Raw genomic sequence first — 27,761 nt, forward strand, 5'->3', positions numbered from 1 at the left:
AAACAGTAACACCAACAATGGTAACAGCCAACAAAAGGGAGGAACTGCAGGGAAACTGAATGTTTTGAGTAGGCACGAGGCAGAGGCCACGAAAGATGTTATCACTGGTACTTTTTCTATTAACTCTATTCCTGTTAAAGTATTGTTTGATTCTGGTGAAACTTTCTCTTTTGTTTCTAAGGGTATTGTTTCAAAACTTAGGGACTACTTAAAAATAGTAGAGGCAGTAGATTTACCTATAACCATCCCGACAGGTGGGGTAGTGAATTGTACCAAAACTTTTAGAAACGTGCCTTTAGAAATAGAGGGAAAGATATTTTCGTCTGACCTTATCGAGTTTGGGCTAAGCGACTTTGACCTTATCTTGGGGATGGACTGGCTAAGTAAGTATAATGCTGAGATTAGTTGTAGATCACAGAAAGTGAAGATGATCACAAATGGAAATGAATCAGTGACTTACTGGATGGATGGTAAAACAAAGTGTCCAAGGATAATATCAGTGTTAAAATTAGCAAAGTACATGAAGAAGGGACATCCAGTATACTTCTGCAGCGTTAGGGATATGAACCATGAACAGGTGGCAAATCCAGAAAACATAGAAGTGGTCAACGAATTTCTGGATGTGTTTCCGGAAGAGATCCCTGGGATGCCACCTAAAAGGGCAATCGATTTTACCATAGATTTGGTACCCGGAACAGCCCCAATATCCAAGGCACCATATAGAATGGCACCTGCAGAAATGAGTGAACTAAAGGATCAGTTACAAGATTTGTTGGACAAAGGTTACATTAGACCAAGTGCCTCCCCTTGGGGAGCACCAGTTCTATTTGTGAAGAAAAAGGATGGAAGCATGAGACTATGCATTGATTACAGGGAATTAAATAAGGTGACCATAAAGAATAAGTATCCCTTACCAAGGATAGATGATTTGTTTGACCAACTAAAGGGGGCCACAGTGTTTTCGAAAATTGACTTGAGGTCTGGATATCACCAATTGAGAATTGCCGATGAGGACATTCCTAAGACGGCATTTAGGACAAGATATGGACACTACGAATTTACAGTTATGCCTTTCGGATTGACGAATGCTCCAGAAATCTTTATGGATTTGATGAATAGAGTGTTTCATCAATTTATGGATAAGTTTGTAGTGGTGTTCATAGATAACATTTTGGTATACTCAAAGGACAAAGAAGAGCATGCAGAACATCTAAGGACAATTCTGCAAACATTAAGAGAAAACCATCTTTATGCAAAATTCTCTAAGTGTGAGTTTTGGTTGGAGAAGGTAGCATTCTTAGGACACTTTGTGTCCAAGGACGGGGTAGAGGTAGACCCAGCCAAAATAGAAGCTGTTAAGAGCTGGCCGACACCCAAAACAGTATCTGATGGGAGAAGTTTCTTAGGTTTAGCAGGGTATTATAGGCGTTTTGTTAAGGATTTTTCCAAGATTGCTAAACCTATGACTACTCTAATGAAGAAGGACAAGAAGTTTGAATGGGATGAAAAGTGTGAAGAGGCGTTCCAACTCTTAAAACACAAATTAGTTACAGCACCAGTGCTTACACTCCCAGATGATAGTGGACTGTATGATGTATATAGTGATGCATCAAAGAATGGCTTGGGGTGTGTGCTTATGCAAAATGGAAAGGTGATTGCATACGCATCAAGGCAGCTAAAAACACATGAGGTAAACTATCCAACTCATGACTTGGAATTAGCCGCCATCATTTTTGCACTGAAAATTTGGCGCCATTATTTGTATGGAGTGAAATGTAGAATTTACACAGACCATAAGAGCTTAAAGTACATTTTCACCCAAAAGGATTTGAACTCTCGTCAAAGGAGGTGGCTAGAGTATACGACGGATTACGATCTAGACATACAATACCACGAAGGGAAGGCAAATGTGGTTGCGGATGCTCTAAGTCGTAAAACTAGTCATGTATTAAACTCGTTAGTAGTAGCTAATGAGTTATGCAGAGAAATGGCGAAATTGAATTTAGAAGTCGTGGAATGGGGAGTACCAGCAGGTATTCTTGCGAACCTGAGTATCCAACCAACAATATTCGACGTGATTCGACAGAACCTAGAAGGGGATGTAAAGTTGGATAGGATTCGTGAGAAAATTAAGCAAGGAAAAGCTATAGACTTCAAAATTCACGAAGATGGGAGCTTGAGGTACAAAGGTCGATGGTGTGTACCACAGAAATGTGAGGAAGTGAAGAAAAAGTTGATGGAAGAAGGACACAACACACCTTACTCAGTACACCCGGGAGGAGACAAGTTATATAAGGATTTGAAGAAGATGTTTTGGTGGCCTAGGATGAAAAAGGAGGTTGCTGAATTTGTAGCAAAGTGTTTAACATGTCAGAAGGTGAAAATAGAGCACAAGAGGCCTCAAGGGACTGTACAATCATTAGAAATCCCAGGATGGAGGTGGGATTGCATTTCAATGGATTTCGTGACTGGCTTACCTAAGTCAAGGTGTGGAAATGACACCATTTGGGTAGTGGTGGACAGACTTACGAAATCGGCAGTGTTTATACCAATGAAGGAAACTTGGAAAATGGAGAAACTTGCTAAGGCTTACATCAAGCATGTAGTAAGGTTACATGGAGTTCCAAAAGATATTTTTTCTGACAGGGATTCCAGGTTTCTCTCAAAATTCTGGAAAAGTGTTCAGGAAAATTTTGGTACCATACTTAAGATGAGTACAGCATTTCACCCTGCCACAGATGGGAAAACCGAAAGAACCATCCAAACCTTGGAGGACATGTTGAGAGCTTGTGTAATAGACTTCCAGGGAAGTTGGGAAGACAGTTTGGATTTAATTGAGTTTTCCTATAATAATAGTTACCACGCAAGCATAGGAATGGCACCATTCGAGGCTTTATATGGGAGAAAATGTAGAAGTCCAATTTGTTGGAACGACATTAGTGAAACTATGATTCTTGGGCCTCAATTGATTGAGGACACAGTCAAGCAAGTAAGGGAAATCCAATCTAAAATCCAAGCAGCTCAAGATCGCCAAAAGAGCTATGCAGACTTAAAGCGAAGAGAAGAAGAATTTGAAATCGGCGATAAGGTGTTACTAAAAGTTTCACCGATGAAAGGAGTGATGAGATTTGGGAAGAAAGGAAAGCTCAGTCCAAAATACATCGGTCCATATGAAATACTACAAAGAGTAGGCAAAGTAGCTTATAGGTTAGCCTTACCTATGGAGCTTAGTAGAGTACATGACGTATTTCATGTGTCCCAATTGAGAAGGTACATCCCCGATAAATCCCATGTGCTACGACCCGAAACCATCGAGTTAGATCAAAGTTTAACCTATGAAGAAAGACCTGTCAAGATTCTTGACAGTAAAGTGCGTAGTACACGCAACAAGAGCGTTAAGATTGTAAAAGTACTTTGGTCTAACCAAGAATATGAGGAAGCCACTTGGGAGGCAGAGGATGAAATGAAAAAGAAATACCCAGAGTTGTTTCAGGTATGTAAAGTTACGGGGGCGTAACTCGTTTTCTTTAAGGGGGGTAGAATGCGGTACAATTTCGCGCTTTTTCCCTATATTTCAGTTATTTTTGTGCTCTTTGCACGAATTTAAACAAGTATTTCGAGTACTTATGCTCTCAAAGAGACATAAAACAATAAAGGAGTGACAAAAAGTACAGCAATACTATACATATTAAGGAAAGAGGTTTGAATTTCGTTCCCCCAGTTTCGGGACGAAACTTTTTTTTAGGGGGGTAGACTGTAATACCCCGTATTTTTATACGCATTTTATTTAAAGTATGTATTTTATAAAGTATTTAAATGGTTGTAATTATTTTAATTAAAGTATTTTAATTAATATTATTATTAAAGGAAAGTTTATTTAATTATTTTATTTAAAAGTTGGGGTTTTATTTTTGGAAGTTTAATTTTTAACAAGTTTTATTAGGGAAGGAATTAGGAAAAACCTAGAAGAGGGTTAGTAGAGAAGGGGTATAAATATCCCACTTATGAGGCAAATTAAACTTTGCCCATAGTGGAGAAAACCCAAGGTAAACTTCTCTCTCTCTCTCTTCCTTATTTTTTTTCCTTTTTCTTTTTCCCCCTTCCCCTTAAACTTTCGGCTGCCACCCCCCCCCCCCCCCTTCACCACCGCTGCCAGCCACCGGCAGGCTGGTGGCCGCCGCTGCCAGCAGGCGGCAGCCGCCGCCGCCAGCAGCCGGCAGCCGGTGGTGGCTGCCGCCTTTCTCCCCTTTCCCCTTTTTTTTTTCTCGAACCTTATATATAAAAAAAAATTAAAAAAAAAAAATTGAAGCTTTCTTGTTTTAATTGAATCTATTCTTGGATCTAAATATAAATTATGAGTTTGGGGGTTTAATTTTGATGTTTGATAATTGTAATTGTATGAATTAATTTTCAGATTTGGTTTTTAATTAAAAAGCCCCAATTTTTTAAACCCTAGGTCCTTGATTTATGAAAATTATGAAAGCATATGAGGAATTAATGTTTAGATCTTCAATTTAAGTGTTTTAAGACTAAATTACAGCAAGTTTTAATTAGAATAAAGTGCTGGAATTTTATGTAGAGCACTTAATATTATGTTTTTGAAGGAAATTTAAATTACCCATTAAGTTGGACTTAATTAGAGTGTTTTAAATATAATTTCAGCTTATTCAAATTATTTTAAGAGGGGTTTTAGGATAGTATAGATTGCTGGAAATTTGTTTAGAGTGGGTTTTAATGCTCTATTATAATTTTAATGTGTAGGAGACTTCGAAGTGAGCAATTTTTACTAGTCGTAACGATTTTAAGATCGTATTCAAGGTACGTTCGCGTACTTAGCATATTTTGATGATGTAGAATCATGCTAGGTTTAATTTCAATCAATTACAAGTAGTATCATGCTAAGGTTTATGTATTGAATCGTGAATTATTGGTGTTGGTGATTGAATTATGAAGCATGAATTATTTGTGATGGTTTATGGATTGGAAAATTATATTTTGGCATGACTATATGGACTACATATTTATTTATGGCATGATAGAGAGCATGTTTAATTAAACTAGTTGTTTAATTATGTATGGAATATTGAAAGGAAATTTTATTATGGTTCATATAATTTTTATGGACGCTTTAAGCATGAGAAAGGAGCTATATAAGTGTCTATGTACACAAGGAATAAATTGTATGTTGGTGCCTTTGTGCACTTAAGGTGTTTTACCACCGAGGTATAGGATTGTTGGCGCTTTATGCGTTTAAGGTGTCTTCGACACTGAGGTAGAATTAAAAAGGTGTCAACATTAAATATTATGTGGTCACTAATTATTCAAGAATTAAATTGGTATATTTGTTTGATTGAACAATTATTGTTGATTGACTTATTATGCCTTGAGAGTCATCACCAAGTCTAATAATATGTAAATAACGTAAAGTGAAAGAGATTACGCACCAAAACTCTTGGAACGTATATACCTTGAGTATGAACATATGGGGGGAGTTATGTGACTTTATATTTGATCATAACTTCTAACGGAGTACAGGACGCTGTATATTCCTTTTTTTTATGCGCTGGAATTCCGCCACCTATGTGTGGCACAGGTTTGTTGCTGGCACGGTTAGCTCCCGTGTCAGTTAACCCCAATTTATTGGGATAGGATTAGTTAGAAACCCGTTCGATGCGTAATCAACGCTAAATGAATTATTTAGTGTCTAGTTAAAGTGTCTTGTTGATTGTTGTGTGTGCTTGTAAACAGGTGCAATGAGGTAAGTGTGTGTGATGATAGGAGAATGCATGTTAGTGTGTTTAATTACGCTTATGTACTCAGCTTTGCTGATTGTGTGTGTTGTTTGTGTCTGGCCATGTCTTTATCTTGGCCCTACGATGATCCATTTTAATGGAGAGTAGTGGGGGCAAGTAGAGATACACTTTTCAGGTATTGAAGCATGTTCATGACGGGGCATGAGTGAAGAGAGAATCATGCTAGATTCTATTAGAATATGATGTGTTTTATGCATTGAATATTTTATTATATTACTTTATGGACTAACACAAAAGATTGGTTGTTTCGGTTTTAATAAGGGCCTTAAATGGTTCCAAGTTGTAGTGGATTTTAATTGGCTTTGGTTTTGTTGATTTTCAACTTTATTTTCGTTGGTTTGGTTTTTAAGTTGTGTTATTTAAATAGTTTTGGTTTTCAAGTCTTCCGCTGTGTATCTTTGATAGTTGCCTTAGCCGTTTTCACGGTGGCGGTAATGTCTTGGATATTCCTAAAATGTATTTTTAAAAGAGTAAAGTGTGCATTTAAAGGAAAGGAATTTCTAGGGTGTTACACAACAGATAAATTTTAGGTTATTTAAAATCATTAATCATAAATATAATGCACTAATGTACTCTATATACCTTTCTTCTACAATGGTTTTCTATGCCTTTTCTTCACTTTTTTTATTTTCTCCTTCCTCCATGCTTTTGTCATGCCCCTTACAACACTCAAAAATAATATAAGAACATATATAAAGTAAATAAAAGAACATACATTACGTACTCAAATAAATAACATAATTTAATAAATAAAAGAACATAATTAATAAAAAAAGAAAAGGAACATGAATGTTCTTTCAAGAGTCAAAGAACAACAATACCAAACTAAAGAGCATACTTATTATACATAAAGAACATGCTTATAAATAAAAGAACATGAATGTTCTTTCACAAGTCAAAAGAACATACAATAGTCAAATAAAGAACATAAACCTGTTCATTATAATAATATTACACATTAATTATTCAAATAATACATTCCTGAATAAACAAGTTGCATAATTAAAAGTCAGTATTTAAGTCAATTAGTTATTCTATCGTTTGACCACTCATGACTTGGTCCATTGCATTGGACTCCAATTTTTGCTCGGTGAAGACTGAATCATATTGAGAAATTTCATCAAAATCCCGGTCACCCAAATTCATTGCACTTGACATGCTTAACCTAAGTGTAAGCCATAGGTCACATGATAATTCAGGTGGTGTGGTGGTTGGAGTAATGACATTGTATACAATTGGTTCAATATTGGGTGATTTCTCTCATCCTGAACTACAGTATCTTCAACACCCATATTGTCACCAAATTCCTTGGTGTTTCCCTCGAAACCATCCATCTTGACAACATTATCTACCATCTCACCAAACCAGTCAGATGCAAAGAAATCAGTGTCCTAACTAAGAATAGAAGTCCCTTCTACTCGCTATGTAGGTACATGATTCTGAATTTCTTGAGACAATTTTGCCCACATTGTACTAAAATTTAACAATGTGGTGTCTTCATCAAGTGGGTTAACATGGAACCTCTCCCCTAATTTTAAAACATTTGAGAGGTTCACAAACCCTTCAGCAATTCTCTCTATTGCCTGACGAAGCAATAGAGTATATTCCTAAAAGATGAAGAAGTATATCATGCATACATTAGAAGAAGAATATATTGAATAAATTCAACAAAGTATAGAACATGCAATGAAAAAGAAAAGTTTATATTGTACCTGCAAATTTGAAGGTTGATGCTGATGTTGTTGTTGCTCTTGATGCTGATGTTGTTGCTGTTGTTGTTGCTGCTCTTCTTGTGGTTAATGATGTTGTTGTTGTTGTTGTTGTTGTTGTTGTTGTTGTTGTTGTTAATGTTGTTGTTGATGCTGTTGCTATTGTTGTTGTTGTTGTTGTTGCTGCTGCTGTTGTTGCTGCCCTTCATCATCTTCAATGGCTAAGACTTGGCTAATTTCTGGGGCTTCTATTCTATCCAAAACTGAGCCAATCCCAAAGCCATCTGTTACCTCAAGATAAACCCTTTCCTTAATCATATCACTATTCCACTCTTTGACAAGAGGAATTTCTCTTGGAAAGCTCGATGTACCCCGTTTAAGGCGGTCAAAGTAGCAAATCTAAATAATTAAATAATAAAACAAATGATAATCTACAAACACATTCATAATAATTAAAAAGAACATCAAATTATAAAGAACATTCAGAATATATAAAATAAAAAAAAATAAAAAAATAAAAAAAAAACATCCAGAATATATAAAAAGAACATCTATAATGTAAGTTAAAAAGAACATCCAGAATATATAAAAAGAACATTCAGAATATAAGTTAAAAAGATCATCAAACTAAAAAGAACATCAAGAAAATATATAACGAACATCCAGAATTTATAAAATGAACATCTAGTATATAAATAATGAAATAAATGATAAACTACAAACATATTAAATACAAAAAAGTACATATGTAAATTAAGAATATATTACCGTAACAAATGGCAATGGTCCAAGAAAAAATCTTTTTCTATCTCCCTTCCAGTAAATAGTCATCTCCTTCAAGCTCTCTATTGTATAAGAAGACCGGTCAAATTTTGAAATTTTGTTGGTGGCAGCTGCTGTGTACATGAACCTATCATAAAAGAACAACAACTAATAAGATAAAGAACATGACAGTGTATAAAAAGAAAATCAGATTTATAGAAAAAGAGCATGAACTCGTAAAAACAACACAAACTTATAGAAAAAGAACACGAGAAAAGAACACTATATTTTTACTTAAAATAAGGCTGCGTGTTAGACACAGACTTGATGCAGGAATTCACTACAATAAGTAAGAAACTCCTCTTCCAATTATCATCAAGGGGAGTGTCTTGATTACCTAACTTTCCAGCTAACTCTGTTAAGTTTGGAATGCTCCCATCACTATATGCTTTCACTTTTTTCATCACCTCAACTAAAACTTCATCCTTAAGGGCAGCATCTACTATCTCTTCACCTCCTATTGTTAAACTATATACCAGGTGGGCATCAATTGGTTGTATATCGATTTTCTTATTTTCATCACATAAGAAATAGAGACCATCAACTTCCAAATTCTCCACAAGTGTGGCTAAATACTTAGGGGTGCCCTTTGGCATATCAAGATGCAAGAAACCGCCAAACCCCATATCTTCAATGGCTTGCAACTTCTCCTCTTGTTTCGTGCTTTGCAAGGTTCTTACCAGGTTTTGTAAAGGCTTAACTGTGTGCCTTTGCTTCAACTCTACTTCCTTTATTTCTACTACAACCATTTTTTGTTTTCCATCCTGTTCATCTTCCTTATCATCCTCTATTTTCCTCCTCTTGTTTTTTGGTTTGGGCACACTTACTATTGTAGAATCAGCTTTTGGTTGTGAAACACCAGCATCATCTTTCTCCATAACTAGGAACATAGGCTGTCCTAATGGTGCCCTCCTTTTCCTTAACAAATTTTTTTCCTCCAACATCCTCAATTTTTCCTTCTTCTACAACTTTATCAGTAGCTGGTTTCCCAGCTTGCTTAGTCTTCCTGACATTTTTAATACAAAAAAAACAAAACATTTAATATAATTTATAAAGAACATGTACCACAATCAAAATGAACATGCTTATTGAAAAGATTATTTATACTACTAAAAAGAACATCCCACTTAAAAGAACATCCAGAACATATCTCAAGAACATGCACACTGAAAAGAACATTTATAACAATAAAAAATAACATCAACTAAAAAGAACAACCAGAATATATAAAAGAACATGCACACTAAAAAGAACATTCATAATACATAAAAGAACATCTCACTAAAAACAACATCAATAACATATCTCAAGAACATGCACACTGAATAAATCATTCATAATATATAAAAAGAACATCTCACTAAAAAGAACATCCATAACATATCTCAAGAGCATGCACATTGAAAAGAACATTTATAACAATAAAAAAGAACATCAACTAAAAAGAACATCCAGAATATATAAAAGATCATGCACACTAAAATGAACATTCATAATACGTAAAAAGAACATCTAGAACATATCTCAAGAATAGCACACTGAAAAGAACTTTTATATATCAATCAATACCTTTTTTTGGCAGCAATTTGTTTGAAACGATATTCTTTCTTCTTTTTTGCTTTGTCTTTCAATTCTTGGGGTTGTGAAGGATCTTCAGTTTTGACTTCTTTTGATTCTTCTTCTTCATCCCTTCGTTAATTTTTTAAATTTATGTATTAAGTTAAATAATAAAAGAACATATCTACATCTCAAAAAGAACATTATTAACATTATCTTAACTAAAAAGAACATCATAGTATAATTTTAGTGACCCTACCAACAAGATCTACAATTTATAATAAAGTTTAAATGTCATGGAAGTCTTCAATAACCAAAAAAGGAATAGAACAACATGAATATTCTAGATAATGATACTTTAACTTACTTGGGAATATCCTCATCCATAGTTTCTATGGATCTTAGGATGAGGGGTACACAATTGGTTCCATATCATCATGTTTCTTTTTACTCACATTTCCTTTTACTTTAAACATTTCAGAAAGTGGTAAAAGCTCCTCATCCTCATCTAGTTCTTGTAATTTACTGCAAAACAATTACAAAACAACAACATGCAACCAACTGAAAATTCAATAATTTCAAAACCAAGAAAAAAAATTGAAAAATTGACAAGTTAAAAATTAACCTTTCTTGGTTTTCCTCCAGTTGTTGTTCTTCTTCTCCTCCAACTATTTTTTTGGAACAATTTATACTTCTTTGCTTTAATCATTTTTTTTTTAAAAAACCCCCAAAATTAACAAAATTAAACATTTTAAATTCCAAATTATTGACGAGAAATTGTTTTCATGTACAAAATTAATACTTATACTTCACTAGAATCCACCATTTGTTCAAATTTGAAAGTTGAATTGTTGAAATTAGAATAATTTTTTTCTAGGTTTTCACTTTGAAGATGATGGTTTTACTTTGAAAATTTTTGAAAAATAGAAAAAAGATAGAGAGAAAAGATCTACAGAGAGAGAGACTCACACTTTATACCAAAAAAGGTGGGACATGTGTCAGTTATTTTCCGAAAAAAAATTAACCCACATTTCCATTTCACGCATTCTTTTTATCAAAGCCTTTAAGTTCTTTTATAAACCTATGTTCTTTACAATCCTTCTTATTTTTCTTTCCGCCTTTTTTAATTTGTGAGGGGTTTGCGTTTTATGTTTTAGGGTATGTTGTTTTGATCGGGTGCACCATGCACATGGTGCACCCGGGTGTACCAACCACTAATTATCCATCTCCCCATGTGTCTCTCTATGATATTGAAATTTGGGGAAAGGTCATTTAGTCGGGTGGTTCAGGGAGGAAAGGACAAACAATGAGGAGAAGGGCGGAGGGTGGCTATGTGGTTAGAAGGAGGGGCAGGGGCAACCAATTAAGTACCTAGGGGAAAAGATGGTTGGGTGGTTTTGGTGGTGGGGCTAGGGAGGATGGCGGCGATGATGATGAGGGTATGTTAATTTAACCATGGGTAGTCTATGTTTCAATTGATTATGTGAGAATTACTATAATATTACCATATTGGAAAAAACCTTTAATTTCATTGTTATTTTAGAGAATTATGAAAAGAAAAAAAATATATACCACCAATGAAAGTGCGCAACTTATATGGCTACCATCGATAATTTTCCTTTTTTATTCTACGTACATATGTTATTATTTTTTTATATTTTCATATAATCAAATTATTTTTTATTTAATAAAATGTTATTTTTGTCTTTTATCTTCTCCAAAAGCATCTTATCAAAGGACCAACTTAATTAAAAGATTAAGGCTCAGGAATATGTTTTATGTTTTATACTCTATCAAGCCCCCTAACACAAGAGCCTGTTGGACTTGAAGTGTGGATGCAGCAAGAGCCCTCCACTTACCCTATGCAAAATATTCCACTTGAAAGTGAAAGGGGGATGAGATTTGACATGTGACCTGTGACCTTTGTGTAACGTTGGCTCTGGTACCATGTTAAAGGACAATCTCAACCAAAAGCTTAAGCTAATGGTTGAGATCCAATAATATGTTTTATACTATATCACATCTAAACAAAACGAAGGAAGAATCACACTTTCATAAAAATAACATGTCTTATTACAAGAACAACACTTGTAGTTTATAAAATAATATTTAAATTCAAATTGTAACATATATAAATTAATAATATTAGAACTTCTTTATAAAAATAGCTTGTCTTAATATATGAATAACGTAGGGAAATTAAAAAAAAAAAAAAAAACAAAATTAAATAGTATTAATTAAAAGACATGCCTTAATATACACATAATTTCAGTTGTATTAGGAGATTTTCTACAAAAAAAATTTGTTAAATTTTTCTGATAAATTCGTTTTTTTAATTTACTATGACAAAAATTGATTAAATCTAAGATTTGAAGAATCGCTTACTTTTTTGCTTTCAAAGAAAATTTTCGGTTTTGTCGCTATTGATTTTGCAACTTCTCTAATATGAGCCGTTTGTTTTCAATTTTTTTTTTGGCCAAATTTACCATTTTAATGCTTTTCAATGTTTTATAATCATTGTTTATAAGTAATTCCAAAGTAATATGAAGAGAAATTGGATGTATTTGAGATTTAAATACTGATTAACAATGGCGATTTTACAAAGAGAAGAGAGAAATCAGTGAGAGAATTTAGAGAAATTGTTTGGAGTAGGAAATTTACGTTTTTATTGAGTTTTTAAAAAGAAAAATACACTTTAATAATCTCAACTATTGGTTACATACTTCTAATAATCCTAATTAAGTTTATTATCTTATAATCCCAAGTCTCAACTATATGCTATATGTTTGCCTCCAATAAACCTAATGACTGGTAACCTGCTTAAAAGGTAATTTTTTTTTTAAAAAAGCCACATGTCAGCACGTGATTGGTAAGTGTAATATCAATAAAAAAAAAGAAAAAAAAAACGACTCCTAGCTTTAGGCGTCGTTCGAAGTGTGCCTACGTTAAAGCATGTGTGAATATGTCTGGCACTCATAAGAAGTGGGAATTGACATAATACGATTAGGGACAAGGAAAGTAGGGAACCGCCAACAAGTTTTTAAGAAACTTGTAAACCGTTCACGGATCATAAAAGACAACCACGATAAGGGACAACGATAGGCAACAACGATTGACCCGTGAAGGTTACACCCCATTCATAATCCATGAGATTACTAACTCCATATGGTTCGGAACCACGAAAGGAGGATCCGGGATGATGGTACGAAGTGAGTCATAGAGTCACATTCGCCCGTATTGCCCTCTACTCGATTCTTATAGTGAAAAGTGACACCTGCGATCTCAAAGGCATACAAACAAAGATTTAATTTGCTCCAAACTATTATTATGCTAAATTGGTTTAATATTAATGCAATACATAATTCTAAAATATTTGTGATCACTTAAATTAATAACAAGATTAAAAAGAAACCTAAACCGGTCGTCCAAATTATCTTATTAAGCGTGATTTTCAATTACATATTCCCTTTAAACATGCAATATGGTGATCATAAAAAATATAAAAGAATTATCATTAATATTGGAAGCAATTTATCAATAAATCCAACAATATAAAATCGTTAGAAAAATAATAGAAATAAAATTAACATAATTCTTACTTTGATTCTGTTTGCTTGCAACTATAAAATAATAAACGAGTTAGTAACTTCAAGGACATAATAATTAAACGATAATTAAATTAAATTAAATTAATTCTACCTTTCACGCCTTGGCTTAAGGACAGAACCACGAGTAAAGTATAGACTCCTTGGAGTGCTTGAAAAATGAATTTTAAAAGAAGAAGAGTAGGCTAGTGTTTAGGCTAGGGCATAGAGGAGAGAAAAATAGAGAATTAATTCATGCCCCGTCCATCAGAAATGAGGGGGTATTTATAGAAAAAATGTGCTGAGGGAACACACGGAACCCTAAAAAGATAAAAACCCTAAAAAAAATGCACCGTGACATGGCGGAGGGCACTGTGACACGGTGCTTTGCACCGTCAGACGAGACAGGTTCTCGTGACATGATGGATAGCTGTGTGACGCGGGAAATATTTAGGGTACGGGGAATAAAACGCGTGAAGGGTTTACACGGAAAGAACACGGAATTGCCCCGTGTCACAGCAGGGGCACCGTGTCACGAGGAATCCCACCGTCAGACGGGGAAAATTCCCGTGACACGGTGGACAATTGCCGTGATGCGGGAGCCTTTTGTCCGTTTTTCCGTCTAAATTCATTTTTAACCCTAATTTCGTTCAGCATTTTTAAGTGCCGATTGATTATTTCGGGCCATTTCTGATTTATTATTATTAATTGGGCCAAAATAAATAAATAAAATAAATAAAATGTTTAGGCCAAAATAAATAATAAAACAATAAAATAAAAAATTTGGGCTGAAATTAAAAAAAAAAAAAAAAAAAAAAAAGAACTATGCTTTGACTAAACATCAAGACTAATCCATGGACTATTCAAAAATTGAATTTAATTAAATACGATTTTTTAAGCACTCTCGGGATTAAATACTGAACTCGACCAACAATGGCGGTGAAAGGTTGTTCATCATCGGGTTTGGTTTTGGGAAGACATTTTTAGGGGTCTACATTAGCCAACCCCTTCCTTTCCCCATGAAACAATAAGCAAACCCCTGCCCATCGAAAACCGGCTGGCCGGCCACCTCTCACCTCCCTATCCCCCGGAAAATGGCCGATTGTCCTTTCCCACCCCCGAAACTCGCCGTCCTACCTTCTGTTTCCCCGAATTTTCAATCGCGTGTGAAACCCAGCCAAGGGTTTCAATTCCTTTTGAAGCCTCACTCCGGTAAGGGAAGCATGTTGTTGATGTTGGTGATATTGTGCAAGTTGTTGCGAGCTGGTAGTTGTTATGGTGCGGTAGGGGCTGATTTAGTGTTCAGTTGGGGGAACAAGAGAAGTGTGTGAGATAGAGGGGAGTTGGTGGTGTGAAGCGTGGCTGGTATTAATTGTTACGGTGGTGGGAGGTGGTTGACAAGGTGTGTAGGTTGGTTGGTTGCTGTTTGTTGTTGTTGTTGCTGCAGGTTGTTAGTGAATTAGGAGCTGCGCTGGTTGGTGTTGGTTGGTGGATTGTTGCGGCAGGGGAAGCTGATGCTTGTTGTTGTGGTGTACAGGTGCGATGTGGCTGGCTGGGTGGTTTCGGGGATCAGGGGTAAGTTAGATGGATAGCCGGCTAGTTTCGGTGGTTAAGGGGGGTGGCTAGCCGCTTGTCAGCATGTTTATGGGTTGGGTTAGGTTTTGGTAGTGGGAGAAGATGGCTGAATTTTAGGTTTTTTATGCTTATATTTTTTTTTAAAAATTTAGACCAATCATGTGTAGACACGTGTCATGGTAACCTATTATAACAGGTCGTGTTGACCAGTTGTGACTATTGGAGGCAAACATATAACATAGTTGAGATTATTAGGTAATAAACCTTAGTTGGCACTATTAGAAGTAAAATTGTCAATAATTAGAATTATTAAAGTGTATTCTTCCTCCTTAAAATGGGTTTTGGTATTTATACTCTTGTAAAAAGTGGTATAAAATTGATGCTTTTATATTTATGTGTGTGTGTGTGTTTTTTTTTTTTCAACATATGTTATTTTCACATCTGGTTTTTATTTTTTTTTTTTTTCGTCGCATGTTTTGTTCATAATATTCCACGTTTTAGACGGGAGCTACACCTTTACTATATAATAAATGTATGTACAACGTGCCCCTAATTGTTAATCTTAGCTGCAAGTTTAATCTAGAGAGAGTAGAATCACTTTTAGAATCACGGTTCTGTACCAACAAGATCAATGTAGTCACCACTCACCAATTTTTCAAGTTCAGGAAGACCTCTGTTTAGCATTGGTTCCTACACATTAAGGGGAGCCTACAGTAGCTTCTGATCAAAGATGTCTAATAATGACCCTTCCGGTCGTAAACTATAGTACCTTGCATTGCTCACACAGCTACACAATCTCAATGGCAGAAATTGTTCAGAAATCATCATCCTTTTGCTTTGAAAGACTATCCCACTCACAATTTATCAGTATTATCACAATGACTAAAGTCCAGAAATCTCACAGAGAACCTCAAAATACCTCATATTGATAGTCCATGATACATAAGCTCAAAGCAGTAATGCGCAGTTCTCATCGGAGTAAAATCATACAGTAGCATGAATCCAGGAACAACTGGACTTCTAAAAAATGGATGAATACCATCTCATAATTGGAGGAAAAAATTTCCAATATTCCTTTGCAACTTGAATATCCTACAAAAATTACAAGCAACCAGGTCCATTTACAACATCAAGAGGGATTTTGGTTACCACCTGTGGCTAATTCTTCCAACTGCTTCCCATCAAGACTAGAAACAAACTCCATGGAGATAATCTGCTCAGTTAGACTTCCAAGTTCTGTTGTGATAATATCATGTAACAACTGAAGTTGTTTTGCTTCAGAATCTGCAGCCTCGGCTTCTGCAAGAAGCACATTAGCTTCTTCCAGATCACCCAGCTCTAATGCAGCTGATCTTTCACATGAAATAGCAGCAGAAATAAGATGTAGCCTCTGAAATCTGGCCACTGCTGCCTCTTTTTCCTTTGATGATACTAGTTCTTCAATCTCATACAATTTCCTGGTAGTCTCATGAATCCCCTCCTCAATTTTACCGAGTTCTGACACAGACTGCTCCATCTTACTCTGCAAAATTTCCTTTTCAGCCATCAATGACTTGGCTTCAGAGGCAATACGCGCCGCTTCTTTAAAATTTCTGGCAGATGCAGCAACTTTCTTCTCTAATTCAAGCTCAGGTATCCTTTTGTCAATAAAAAACATTCTTTGTTTTATCGAAGCACACTCTTGCTGGATGCTTGATTTATTGGAGGATAATTCCTGTAGAGAGAGAAGTCACATATGTTAGCAAATTACAGCAGTCTGGCCTTACTAGAGGAAAGGGAGCTAGCCACAGTTTTAGTAAATGTTTCACTTAGCATGACCCTTAGATCGAGCACAAACATCTAACAAACTCCATGACCCTCGCCAACCTCTCAACTCTGCCAAACCCCACTTTCCTCCCGTGCCAGCGAAAAAAAAAAAATAGCTGGCTATATTCTAAATCCTATATCCTATATCCCAACTCCATTTAGTCCTAATTTGAAAACATTGAAAATATGGGTGTCATGCTTATACAAGAACCATCTACAACCTATCCTCTCCGGCTCTCAATTTAACTAAAGTACAAAAAATAAAGGCCCAATTTGCATCCAATCTTCCAAAGAAAACCACTAAAGAGTATAATAGGAAAGTAAAATGCCATCTAGCACACCTGGCATGTTTTTAAAAGAAATAAAGACACAAGGTGAGACACATAACTAGCCATTATCTGCTTGTGATATTGTGTATAAGGCACTATAACCTTTCCACCGCCTAAAGGAATTTCAAAAGTTTAATAAATTGATGAAGCACACTTACACAACGTGAGAGTCATAACTGGCCAAGTGGCCAATATCTGCTAGTAATACTGTGTGCTTGACACAGACATTTCCTAACCTAAAGGTACTTCAAAATTAAATTCAATAATAAAGCATATAGTTAAGTACTTAAGTCACTTACACAGGCTTATCCCCCCGACCACCCCCACCAACCACAACTTCCCAAAGAATGTGTCGGAGACACATAGTTACAACAAATAAAAAAAACTACGTAAAAAATAAAAATAATTGCCCAAAAGAAACAGCGACAATTCCTATTTTTAAATAGGAAACCATATAAAATTCTTTCGTCAATGCATAATTTGACCTTTAAAATCTACTGGTATACATTCGTAAATATTTTTTAAAGCTGATATTTTGAAATGTACAATAAGACGTACTACCTCCATTCCTGAAAGTTCTTTACGCCTTTTGTTTTAATCCATTCCTAAAAGTTCTTTACACTTTTACTTTATTCCAATTTCGGCAACATACATTCATACTGTTTCCAACATTTTCTTACACCTACCTTTTTTAACACTCTAACTTTTTCCATCTTTTTCTTACATCCACCCACCTTTTTACACTCTCTCCCTACTTTATCCACCTTTTTCTTACAACTCACCATATCAACACTCTCTCACCAATTACATTAATTTGTGTGCAAACAGTAACCGTAAAAAACTTTTGGGAGCAGAGGTAGTAGTATAACATTCTACATGACTAATTTTGTTTTCATCTAAAGGTAAAAAAAAAACTTCAAAATGGGGTATGTGAATAATAAAACATTTAAAGAGGAACAACTGAAAAATAAAATCAGATACGTGGTAGTATAAACTCAGAGAGGCAGACAGAGACGGGACCAGAGGATGAACTAACTTACAAACTACATTTTGCTATACTGCGCTGACATCCTAAAGAAAATTGTTCATCTTAATTTGGAATAGTATTCTAAATGAATAGAAATTAGGCAATATTATGTTAATATCCATCATCATTCAAGACGCTAACCAAATAGCTTTTTCACCCTCCCAAAAAAAGATACTAGGATGGCAAATCGCATTCAAAAGAATGGCACTCTCCATGGGAGAAAAAAAAAAAAAAGAAAAAAAAAAAAAAACCTTGTAGAAAAAATAGCTGTCTATGTTTGGGTGAGCCAAAATGTGAAGAGCATAAGACTATTGCTCACATGATTCAAACATTACTGAAAGCTGCAGTACATTAATACTCTCTTTTTCACACAGAAATATGCAAATAATGCTAAAGAAACATATACAACAAAAAACAGAATAGAGGCTAGAGAGTAGAATTGACCTGAAGATCAACTCTTGCAGCAGAAATATCCTGTTTGAGCATCTGAGTATCAGCCAAAATTTTCTCCTCTGTTTGGGCAAGCCTTAATTTTTCTTCTCTAACTTTAAGAACTGATATCACCAAAGCTTTCCTGAGTCTAAGATTTTCTTGGTACATGTTGGCTTCATCTTCACAATCCATTGCAAGCTTCCTAAGTTCTTTCTCCCGGTTCTTTCCCTGAGTAATGAGATAATCAATTTTTTCCTTCCTTTCTGATAAAGTTTGACGTTCTGATTCCATTTGATAGAGTACATTCTGCAAATTCTCAAACTTGGAATCGATTCCTGTTTGGAGATCCTTGAAACCAGCAGCTACTTCAGCTATCTTTTTGTCAGCTGCTTCAATTTCAGAATCGTTTTTAGCTATCTCTGCCTCTTTTTCCTGCACCAAACGTAAAAGTTCTTCTAACTCTTGTGTCAAAACTTTTTTTTTCTCACAAAGGAATTTTTTTTCCTTAATATCATTTTCAACTAAATGCTCAATTGAGTCAGCCAATGCTGCACGAGCTTCATTTACTAACTGTGACTCGATTTCTAATTCCAACTTCTTTGTCTCCGCAGCTTCAACAGACATAAACCATTCATCCATTTCCTTTGAAGAATCGACCTCAACATTTTCCAAAATCACATCGGCATTGCTCACTGCATCCTATCAGAAGGAAGTAGCAATAGTTAAATTACAAGCATCATATCCAAATAAACACCTATTGCTCCTAACAGTGATTGATAAATGCTAAAGACATAAGAATTGTCAAACAAGTCAAACCCAAAAAAGAATACTTTACAAACAACATATATACGAGTATTAGCAGACTACCTGATCATTTGCAAGTGAAATCACCTAAGATTTGATGGGCTATTATTCAATATAAGGGCATGTGCTTCATAGTTAATGAGCTAACTATCATTTCCTTGATTACTTTTTGCTCTCAATTAAATTATGAATGAACTATGCAACATATTTCACTCCCCAACCCATTTGGGCAAATTTGTTAAGGAATATAGGTTACAATACTCATGCAAACTGTTTAAGAAAAAAAGGCTCAAACTCAGATGCAATTATTGACTTGATCTAAGAGTCCAGCACACACAAGATACATAAAATTGGTAAAAATGGTTATTACAAGTCCAAATTAAGAAAAGGGAAACTTGTATTGAAATAAACAAAAATATATAATTAATCTAGTGGATAAATTATGGATGTTATGAAATACAGAACTAAATGGATAATTACAAATGTAATTTAACACATCAAACAAAAATTTAAACTGCAAATACATGAAGACAAACAAAGAGAAAAAAGAAGTCTGGCAACTTCAAATGACTATAAAGCTAAGCAAGAGGGTAAATAAATATATGTGAACCCTGCCCCTTAGAGATTTTAACCTTCTCCTCAACCAATTTCACTTTCTTCCCCTCTCCCACTCTCATTATGCATCTCCTCACTCTTTTCCTTAGCAGCAATCAGCCTTCAACTCCTCTTTTTTCTGGGAGCTGGTTCCCATCAGCCACAATAATACCAAGTGTTGTTAGACTTGCTAATGCTGGTAAAAGATCAGAAGCCTTAACTTTTATCTTTTAAGGTACTTCACTGACAAAACCTTCTATTCTAATAGGCAGCCATAGATCTGAAAAAAGAGGTTACTTGTACAACAACTCTGTTCCCATTCCTTTTTGTTTCAGCGAGTGCAATCCACATCTGGGTTGTGTTGTGTTGAAAGAGGAGCATTAAAAAAAAGGAATTTTTTTCAGAATAAGAAAAAAATACTAGATTTGGTTCCTAATGTTTTCATATACTGAGTATGTAGATTATAAATGTTTAAAAAAAAAAAAAAAAAAGAGGTAGCATTAGCAACCAGTATGTACTTTACAGATTAGTAAAGACTGATACTGCCTACATAGAAATCTCAGAACATTGCACATTTTTCTAAATTACTGTAGTATAAAATTAAATGATAAAAAGAAGTATTGACCTGTAAAAAAAAACCTCATAAAGGAAATGGACATATATTTGTATTCAAAACTTAACTCTTCAAAAAAGGAGAGTAAAATGTGTAACACCTTACAAGTATCTCCGTATTATGGCCCACAGCTGAATATTTAACTGAAAAGGAAAAGGTCTGCCATTAAATGAACATGTATCCTCTATTACTCTTCAAGTAGCAGCAAAAACACAATGACTTCACTAGCCTATGTAGACACCAATTCGACTTTGGGAACCAGTAGACAAAAAGAAAAACAGTGAGGAAGGATTAAAAGATGAAAAGAAAGACCTTATTCTGGCACACTCCAATAATCCAGAACTCAAAGTCACATTTTCAAAGTGAGAAAGTGACATGTCACAAGTCTAAGCCTAAATAGAACCATAAGTGGATAACCTCCCACAGAATCTCTTTTGATTCACATAACTATAATTGTAAAGCAGTTTGACAGTTGTAAGAATTCTTGATGCATAATTAATTAATAACTCCTAAAAAAGAATATCTATAAGCACTAAATTACGATCATCCAATTTCTGTTTGTCTTAGATGTTAATGAGAAATTAGGAGGTACACCATAGATTATTTTAATTCGACTCTGAGTTCTGGACGTTCCATATCTGGCTGCAGTCATTAGGCCATTTAGCTAAGCTCAATTCAGAATAAATGTGGAGCTTTTTAATTGGAGCAAGGAGCTAGTAAACGCAAACAGTTAAACTTTGGACTTGCAAAGTATTCATATATTGACTTATTCATTATATTAAACACATGTTCTAATTAGTGCACGCATGATGAAAACATTAAATTCTATATTTACAAATACTTGGATAGTATAGACAATTCACCATTAGTATCCGCTTTGTGAGCTAATTTTAATATGATGTTTTGGAGACTTTAGATAAGAGGAAAATAAACTATGGATTCAAGGTAGGCAGAACATGATGTGAATCAAGAGGCTAATTCTTTTGAAGGGCCTAAGACACTTTTAGAAGGTCCAAATAGCTTCATTATAGGCTGCCCAAAGAAAGAAATAAACAAGGAAAGGTCCAATAGATCGATTGGGAAAGAAGGAAGCTTGATCATCAAGGGAGAAGTTGGAGCGGTTTACTTTCGACAGCGATTGCGAAGGCCACGCGCCGCTCCAAGGGCCACGCGCCACCTTCCCGGAACCGCCTTGAACCCAGCTTCAACAAGAGCCGGCGCGTGAGACAAGGGGAGGCGCGTAAGGAGGTTTTCTGGCGGTTGTGTGAAATGGTGGTTTTTTTAACTTAGTTTTTTTTTTTTTTCCAAGAATTTTGCTTCCAGGTTTTTACCTTTCACTTGAGAGGGTTTTTCTTTGTTTAAGCACTTAGGATAAGCTTTAATTTCTATTATTTAGTTGCTATAAACTTTCTAATTATATTAGGATTAGTTAAGTAGTAATTCTATTCTAGTTAGGATACTCGGGGAACAAGGTTAGGGGTTTGTCCTAATCCTTATTGGAGTAGAATTAGGTAGTTTTAGTCTATAAATAGGGGAATTTTCGTGGCTTTTAGAGTCATAGAAAATCAGATTAATTTCAATACAATTTGTTTAACTTTGTTAGCACTTTTTCTTTCCAGTTTTCAATTCAAAGATTTATTTTGATAATTAGATCTTTCAATTCTTAGTTCAAGGAGTAGTCTAAGTTTTGATCATCAAAATACTTAGTTCTAGGAGTAGTCTAAGACCCCGTTCTTTAGAGCTGCTCTACTTGAGCCCTGCCTGCTTTGCTTAAAAGAAATCTGCTCGGCTCGGCTCTTTTTTAAAATAATAATTAATAATAATAACAATAATAATTAATATTCAATAATAATAATTAATATTGTATTGATGATAATAATTTATTATTTTGAATAATTATAACAATTATTAATATTAAAAATAATTTTAATAATTATTAATATTAATAATAATTATTATTTATTAATCATAATAATAATTAATAATAACAATTATCAATAATAATATTTAATAATTCAAACTATTAAGATTTAAAAAACAAAAAAGAGGTTGTTTTCAAGTATTACTTTGTATATTATTATTATTTTTAGGGTAAAAAATATATGATTAAGACAAATTTATAAGTAAAATCATTATTACTCATTAAATCATTTTATTTTAAAATTTTTGTGAAATAAATATAAGTAAACTGTTGTCTTTTATCTTTCTATTATTTACATATGTTAAATATGGTACACATATATTTATGTTTTCACTAACCTAATAATAATAATAATAATAATAATAATAATAATATAATAATAATAATAATAATAATAATAATAATAATAATAATAATAATAAAAATAATAATAATAATAATAATAATAATAATAATAATAATAATAATAATAATAATAATATTAATAATAATTTCGATGGTGCTTTTAGTCTTTTTAACAGTGGAGACTGACCTTATGAGTAACCCTAGTGAGATCGCTACCAGACTTATGAAAAAATTGGCAGATATATATTTCACGAAGGTTACTGTATCAGCGGATTCCACTTTCTCCTTATCAGCGCGTCAGGTTGCCTTATGGAAGTCCCACCAGGGGATCACTCTTCGTCCTGGTTGTGAACGGTCCCGATATCGGGTTTGGGTCAGAGTATGAATGGTAAGACTTATCGTAGCTTTCTTTGCTAAGGGTTGGGTGTTCCTTTGTTCTCCATTTCAACACCGTGTTCTCCTTGCTCAAGGGTTTTTGATGGGGATATTTATGGTGATCATGCAGTGTCTTGTGATGGGATGGTGGGTATTAAACATCGGCACAACGTTGTTCGTGTCACCCTTGTTGATATTTGTTTTCGGTCTGGGATTTCTTCTCGAAAGGAGGTTAACGTTGGGTTGACTGGAGGGAACGACGGAGCTCTTCGACCGGCAGATGTGTTGTTTTATTCCTAGGATCGAGGCCTTGATGTATGTGTTGATTTGACGGGGTCTTCACCTTTGACACAATCAGGGTTTTCTAACTTCGTTCCTGGTCGTGTTGTGTCTGCGGCGGCTCAGCGGAAGCGGGACAAGTATGGGGCGCGTTGCAGAGCTATTGGCTATGGTTTTCTTCCTTTCTCCTTTTCTTCGTTGGGGGAATTAGAGAAGGATGATGTTGCGTTGCTGAAGCAGGTTCAAGCGTTCGCTAAAACTTAGGATATTGATGCTCGTGCAGCTGCTCACATCTTCAGTAGGATCGGGTTCGCTATAGCTAGAGGGGCAGGTGCCCAGATTGTATCTCAGCTCCCCACCAATTTCTTGTAAATTGATCGACTTTGTAAATATTTTGATATTTTAAAAATAATAATAATAATAATAATAAATATAATAATAATAGTAATAATAATAAAGTAGTAGTAATAATAATAATAATAATAATAATAATAATAATAATAATAATAATAATAATAATAATAATAATAATAGTATTAATAATAATGTTGAAATCTGCTCTGTTTGGCTTGGCTCTGCTATCCTGAAATCTGCTCTGCTATGCTGAAATTTAATCTATTGTGCTCTGCTGACCCTTACTCTGCCCGGAAGCTCAAAAGAACAGGGCCTAAGTAGTTTGAGTAGTCTTGAGTTCGTTCCAGGAGTGGTCGAATTACAAGTCATATCCAGTTCGTTATTCTTTAAATTGTTCCATTTTCTTAAGGAATTCGGAAGGCTTGCGTTACTTGTGTGATTTTAGATTCTTTATTGGGTTAAGGGGTTTTAATCCACATCAGAACATAAATATCAATCCTGCAGAGGGCCAGGGGGGACAATACAGCAGTCCAAATTTAGTCAAAGGTATCGAAGAAGATAGCTACTAGAATAGACGAAAAGAAAACATACCACTGAAAATCGGTGTAGCAAAGAGACACATTCTTCCTCAGCAGCAATCTGATCTTTCAGTGCTTCCTCCATCTTCGAATCAATAGTATCACATTCAGCCTCGGCATCTTTTAGTGCATTTAACATGTATTCTTTTTCCTTTTCAGCAGCCGCAAGGTTCTCACTGAGGCGTTCTGCCTTTTCAAAGTCTTCTGCCTCACAGGCTTCTTCAAGATCCTTTTCAATTTCCTTGAACCTTAAAGATGCTAGTTCAACATTCTCGGCAGCTTTTCGTCTCCTCCTTCTAGAATCCTTCCTTGCTGCAGATATAGATAAAGCCTGGTCTCGAGCTTGTCTCAGCTTCTCAGACACTTGAGCCTTGACATGTTCATATTTCACCTCCACAGAATCAAAATTTGCTTCTTCCTCTTCTTCTTCTTGCTTCTGGATGGTAGGAAGTTCTTTAGCATCCAGAGAAGAAAAGGCAATATTTCCCTCTCCAGTCAAATCGCAAGGCATATCTGTATTAATTTGATATTCTACTTTATCGTCTGAACCAAGAGGAATACATTCAGTTTCATGTTCGACTGGACAAGAATCAACTTCTAGCATTTTGCTAGGATGGGAAGAGACAGAAGGGACTTCTAAATTATCATCAGCTTTGGTATTCAAATTAGTATTGACAGACATGGTGGCAGTTGCCAAAGAGTTTTCATTATCAGGAGATAATTCAGAAGAATTTTGCAAAGGCTCTAGATCATCAGTGTGTTGTAAATCCCTCCCATACCCAATCCTTAAACCAGCTCTTTTCTTCTTTCTAGATATTTGCCGAAACATAGTAGCAGCCGGAGCTGCTTGTGGCTCAGACTTCATTGTGCTTGTTGTCATTACAGAAGGATTAATTGATGGTGTCAATGTCTCAGTCACAATTGCTTCAACATGGGAAGGAGTGATGACAGTTAGATCAGAGAATAGGTTTTCATCAAGGGGTTGAGATGATGGTGAAGGTGCTGAAGATAAAGCTGATGTGTCACCGTTTTTCATAGAAGAATTATCATTATGCTTATCAACTACTTGGGGAGTAAATAAAACCATTCCCTCAAACAGAGAGTCCATATCATCATTAATAGGACTCTCCATTGCACTCACACGGAGTTCAATTTGTCACTGTCCTCACTGAAGTCCTCCAAATCACTGCTACGCTTCAGCAATGTAATTATCAATAATCTACAAAGAAAAAACTGTTTGTTGGACGATGTTGAAAGCAATATAATCTGTAAAAGTAGCCCATAAATCAAAATTAGAAACCAATTTGAAATCACAAAAATATTGAACTGGTAAGCCAGAGAATAGAATCCGATTGTAACTGGATCTTATTATCTGACAGGGCGATAACAATCAATAAAACCAGTAACAAGGCAAGAGAAGCATATACCCTAATTCCATAAATGACAACATAAGAATTTTAACTTGACCGCAAATTCTTCAAATCATACAATAAATCGACCACTTCGACCACGAAGTTAGCAAATTCATACTAGGGGGAAACAGTCATGAATTATAAAAATCAAATTTGCATAACAATAATTCCAATCATTCCTTTGAGAACTTAAATAGCTGATAGACTTCTTATTGTTCAAAAACACCAATTGGCTAATGAATTGCCCTCTATTATTCACATTAGATATCAAAACATTCTCAACCGAAAAACTCGATCGGAGTAGTGATCACTGCATAAATAAAGGGACATTGACATCATATAAAAATAAATAAATAAAATAAAATAAAAAAGCAAAAGCACGGTGAAGTTGCTAGTAGATGATTAGTACCCACTAAGAATTTTTCAGCAGCAATTTCAATAAGTTATCATACTCAAGCAATCATCAAAGCAAAATAACAACTCAAACATTTATTTTAAATAATAATGCCCTCTTTTTCATGACTTCATGTTAATTCATGATAACTTATATGATTCAAAAAAAAAAAAAAAAAAAAAATTAATTCATGATAATATGGATTTCCAAACTTGATAAACAAAATTAACCCAACTTGAAAGATAAAAAATCATCCAACTTTCAATCGAAATTAAGAACAAATTTATCCAGCCCAAGAATTTAATCTTATTTTCCTATTAGATCAAATATTTCCAATTATAATCCACATAAACAAGATCAATGGTAAATTTAGAAAGGAGGAGCATGTACCTGGTGCAATTGCAAGATTTGAATATTGATCTACAAACCCAAATGAATGGAAAAGTGGAACATGAGTACGAATGAGTTGGAGAGTTGGAGCTTAGGATTGAGGGACTACAAGAATTACGGAAACAGAGTATATAGAATCACCGGTGACTAAACTTACAGGTAAGAATGGCAATTAATCGGATTCGGATTTAAGCCTATATACTAGATCAGTAGATCATCTGTATTGAAATGGAAAAAAATTGTTTTAATAATCGGTTTTTTTTTTTTTTTTTTTTGAGGAGAACATTAGTAGGCTATTTATTTCAAATCAAGATCCGCTAAGGCTATTTATTTGTTTTAATAATCGTTTATCTTATAACTAATATAGAATTATATTTGGATAGAATATTAAGATAAAAATTTTAGTTTAGAGTTTTATTATCGATAAAATAACAATATTGAGAGGTACAAATTGAATTATAATTTTATTCAAAAAAAATTATTAAATTATAATTCTACAAAATTATCATATAAATTTATTTTTTATATCATAATATTTTTTGGAGCGGAAGAACTGCTTCAAAGTGTAAAACAACCATTTATAGTATATACTAATCGGTTAAAATTATATACTTCACAATCTAATAAAATTGACACCAGTCAATTAGGGTTGGGTCAAGAATCATCTCACGTTGAGTCACTTCAGGTTACGAGTCAAGAAATGTTCAACCCTTGCTCATCGCACGGGGCAGAAAACAAGTCTAAAATATAGTCGATTTTCTTTTAATAATAAAAAATTTAGATTATTTAATGATATTCTCAAAAAAAAAAATTCCAGATTAATGATATTCTCAATTTAAGTGGTACAAGATAAGAGTTACACGCGGAAATTAATTATTTTAATTTACTCGTAGTTTTATAATTTTGTCTCTTTAAATTATAGTGCCTATGTAAAAAGAAATTAATAATTGTTTTTATGATTAAAATCATTGATAAATAAGTCATACAACAATTACAAAAGAAATTCGTTTTTTTTTTAGGAAAAAAGAAATTCGAATTTAATGAATAC

The 27,761-nt window shown here is 34.3% G+C and overlaps 1 protein-coding gene across 2 annotated transcripts; it reads right to left on the reverse strand.

The window, feature by feature from the left end:
• Nucleotides 1–15,965: 15,965 nt before the first annotated feature.
• LOC145597531 (uncharacterized) lies at nucleotides 15,966–26,995 on the reverse strand. Of its 2 annotated transcripts, none has more exons than XM_081653729.1 (4): nucleotides 26,714–26,995; nucleotides 24,531–25,736; nucleotides 18,667–19,353; nucleotides 15,966–16,774 (listed from the first exon to the last, which is right to left on the reverse strand). In XM_081653729.1, the coding sequence occupies exons 2-4, from the start codon at nucleotides 25,647–25,649 to the stop codon at nucleotides 16,190–16,192; spliced, it is 2,391 nt and encodes a 796-aa protein (XP_081509855.1). In that variant the 5' UTR covers nucleotides 25,650–25,736; nucleotides 26,714–26,995; the 3' UTR covers nucleotides 15,966–16,189. The 2 variants fall into 2 exon arrangements, with proteins under 2 accessions (XP_081509855.1, XP_081509847.1); XM_081653721.1 differs by having other exon boundaries at nucleotides 24,531–25,783.
• Between the last annotated feature and the right edge of the window lie 766 nt (nucleotides 26,996–27,761).

This window comes from Chenopodium album, chromosome 2, assembly GCF_948465745.1.
Source record: "Chenopodium album chromosome 2, dcCheAlbu1.1, whole genome shotgun sequence".
Classification (NCBI taxonomy): Eukaryota; Viridiplantae; Streptophyta; class Magnoliopsida; order Caryophyllales; family Amaranthaceae; genus Chenopodium; species Chenopodium album.

Coding starts and splice junctions, on each gene's coding strand:
- LOC145597531 (XM_081653729.1), bottom strand. CDS start 25,649: ATGGAGAGTCCTATTAATGATGATATGGACTCTCTGTTTGAGGGAATG. Junction 19,354..24,530: donor TGCTACACCGATTTTCAGTG/GTATGTTTTCTT, acceptor TCCTTCTGATAG/GATGCAGTGAGCAATGCCGA. Junction 16,775..18,666: donor CTGCAAGAGTTGATCTTCAG/GTCAATTCTACT, acceptor CTCTCTCTACAG/GAATTATCCTCCAATAAATC.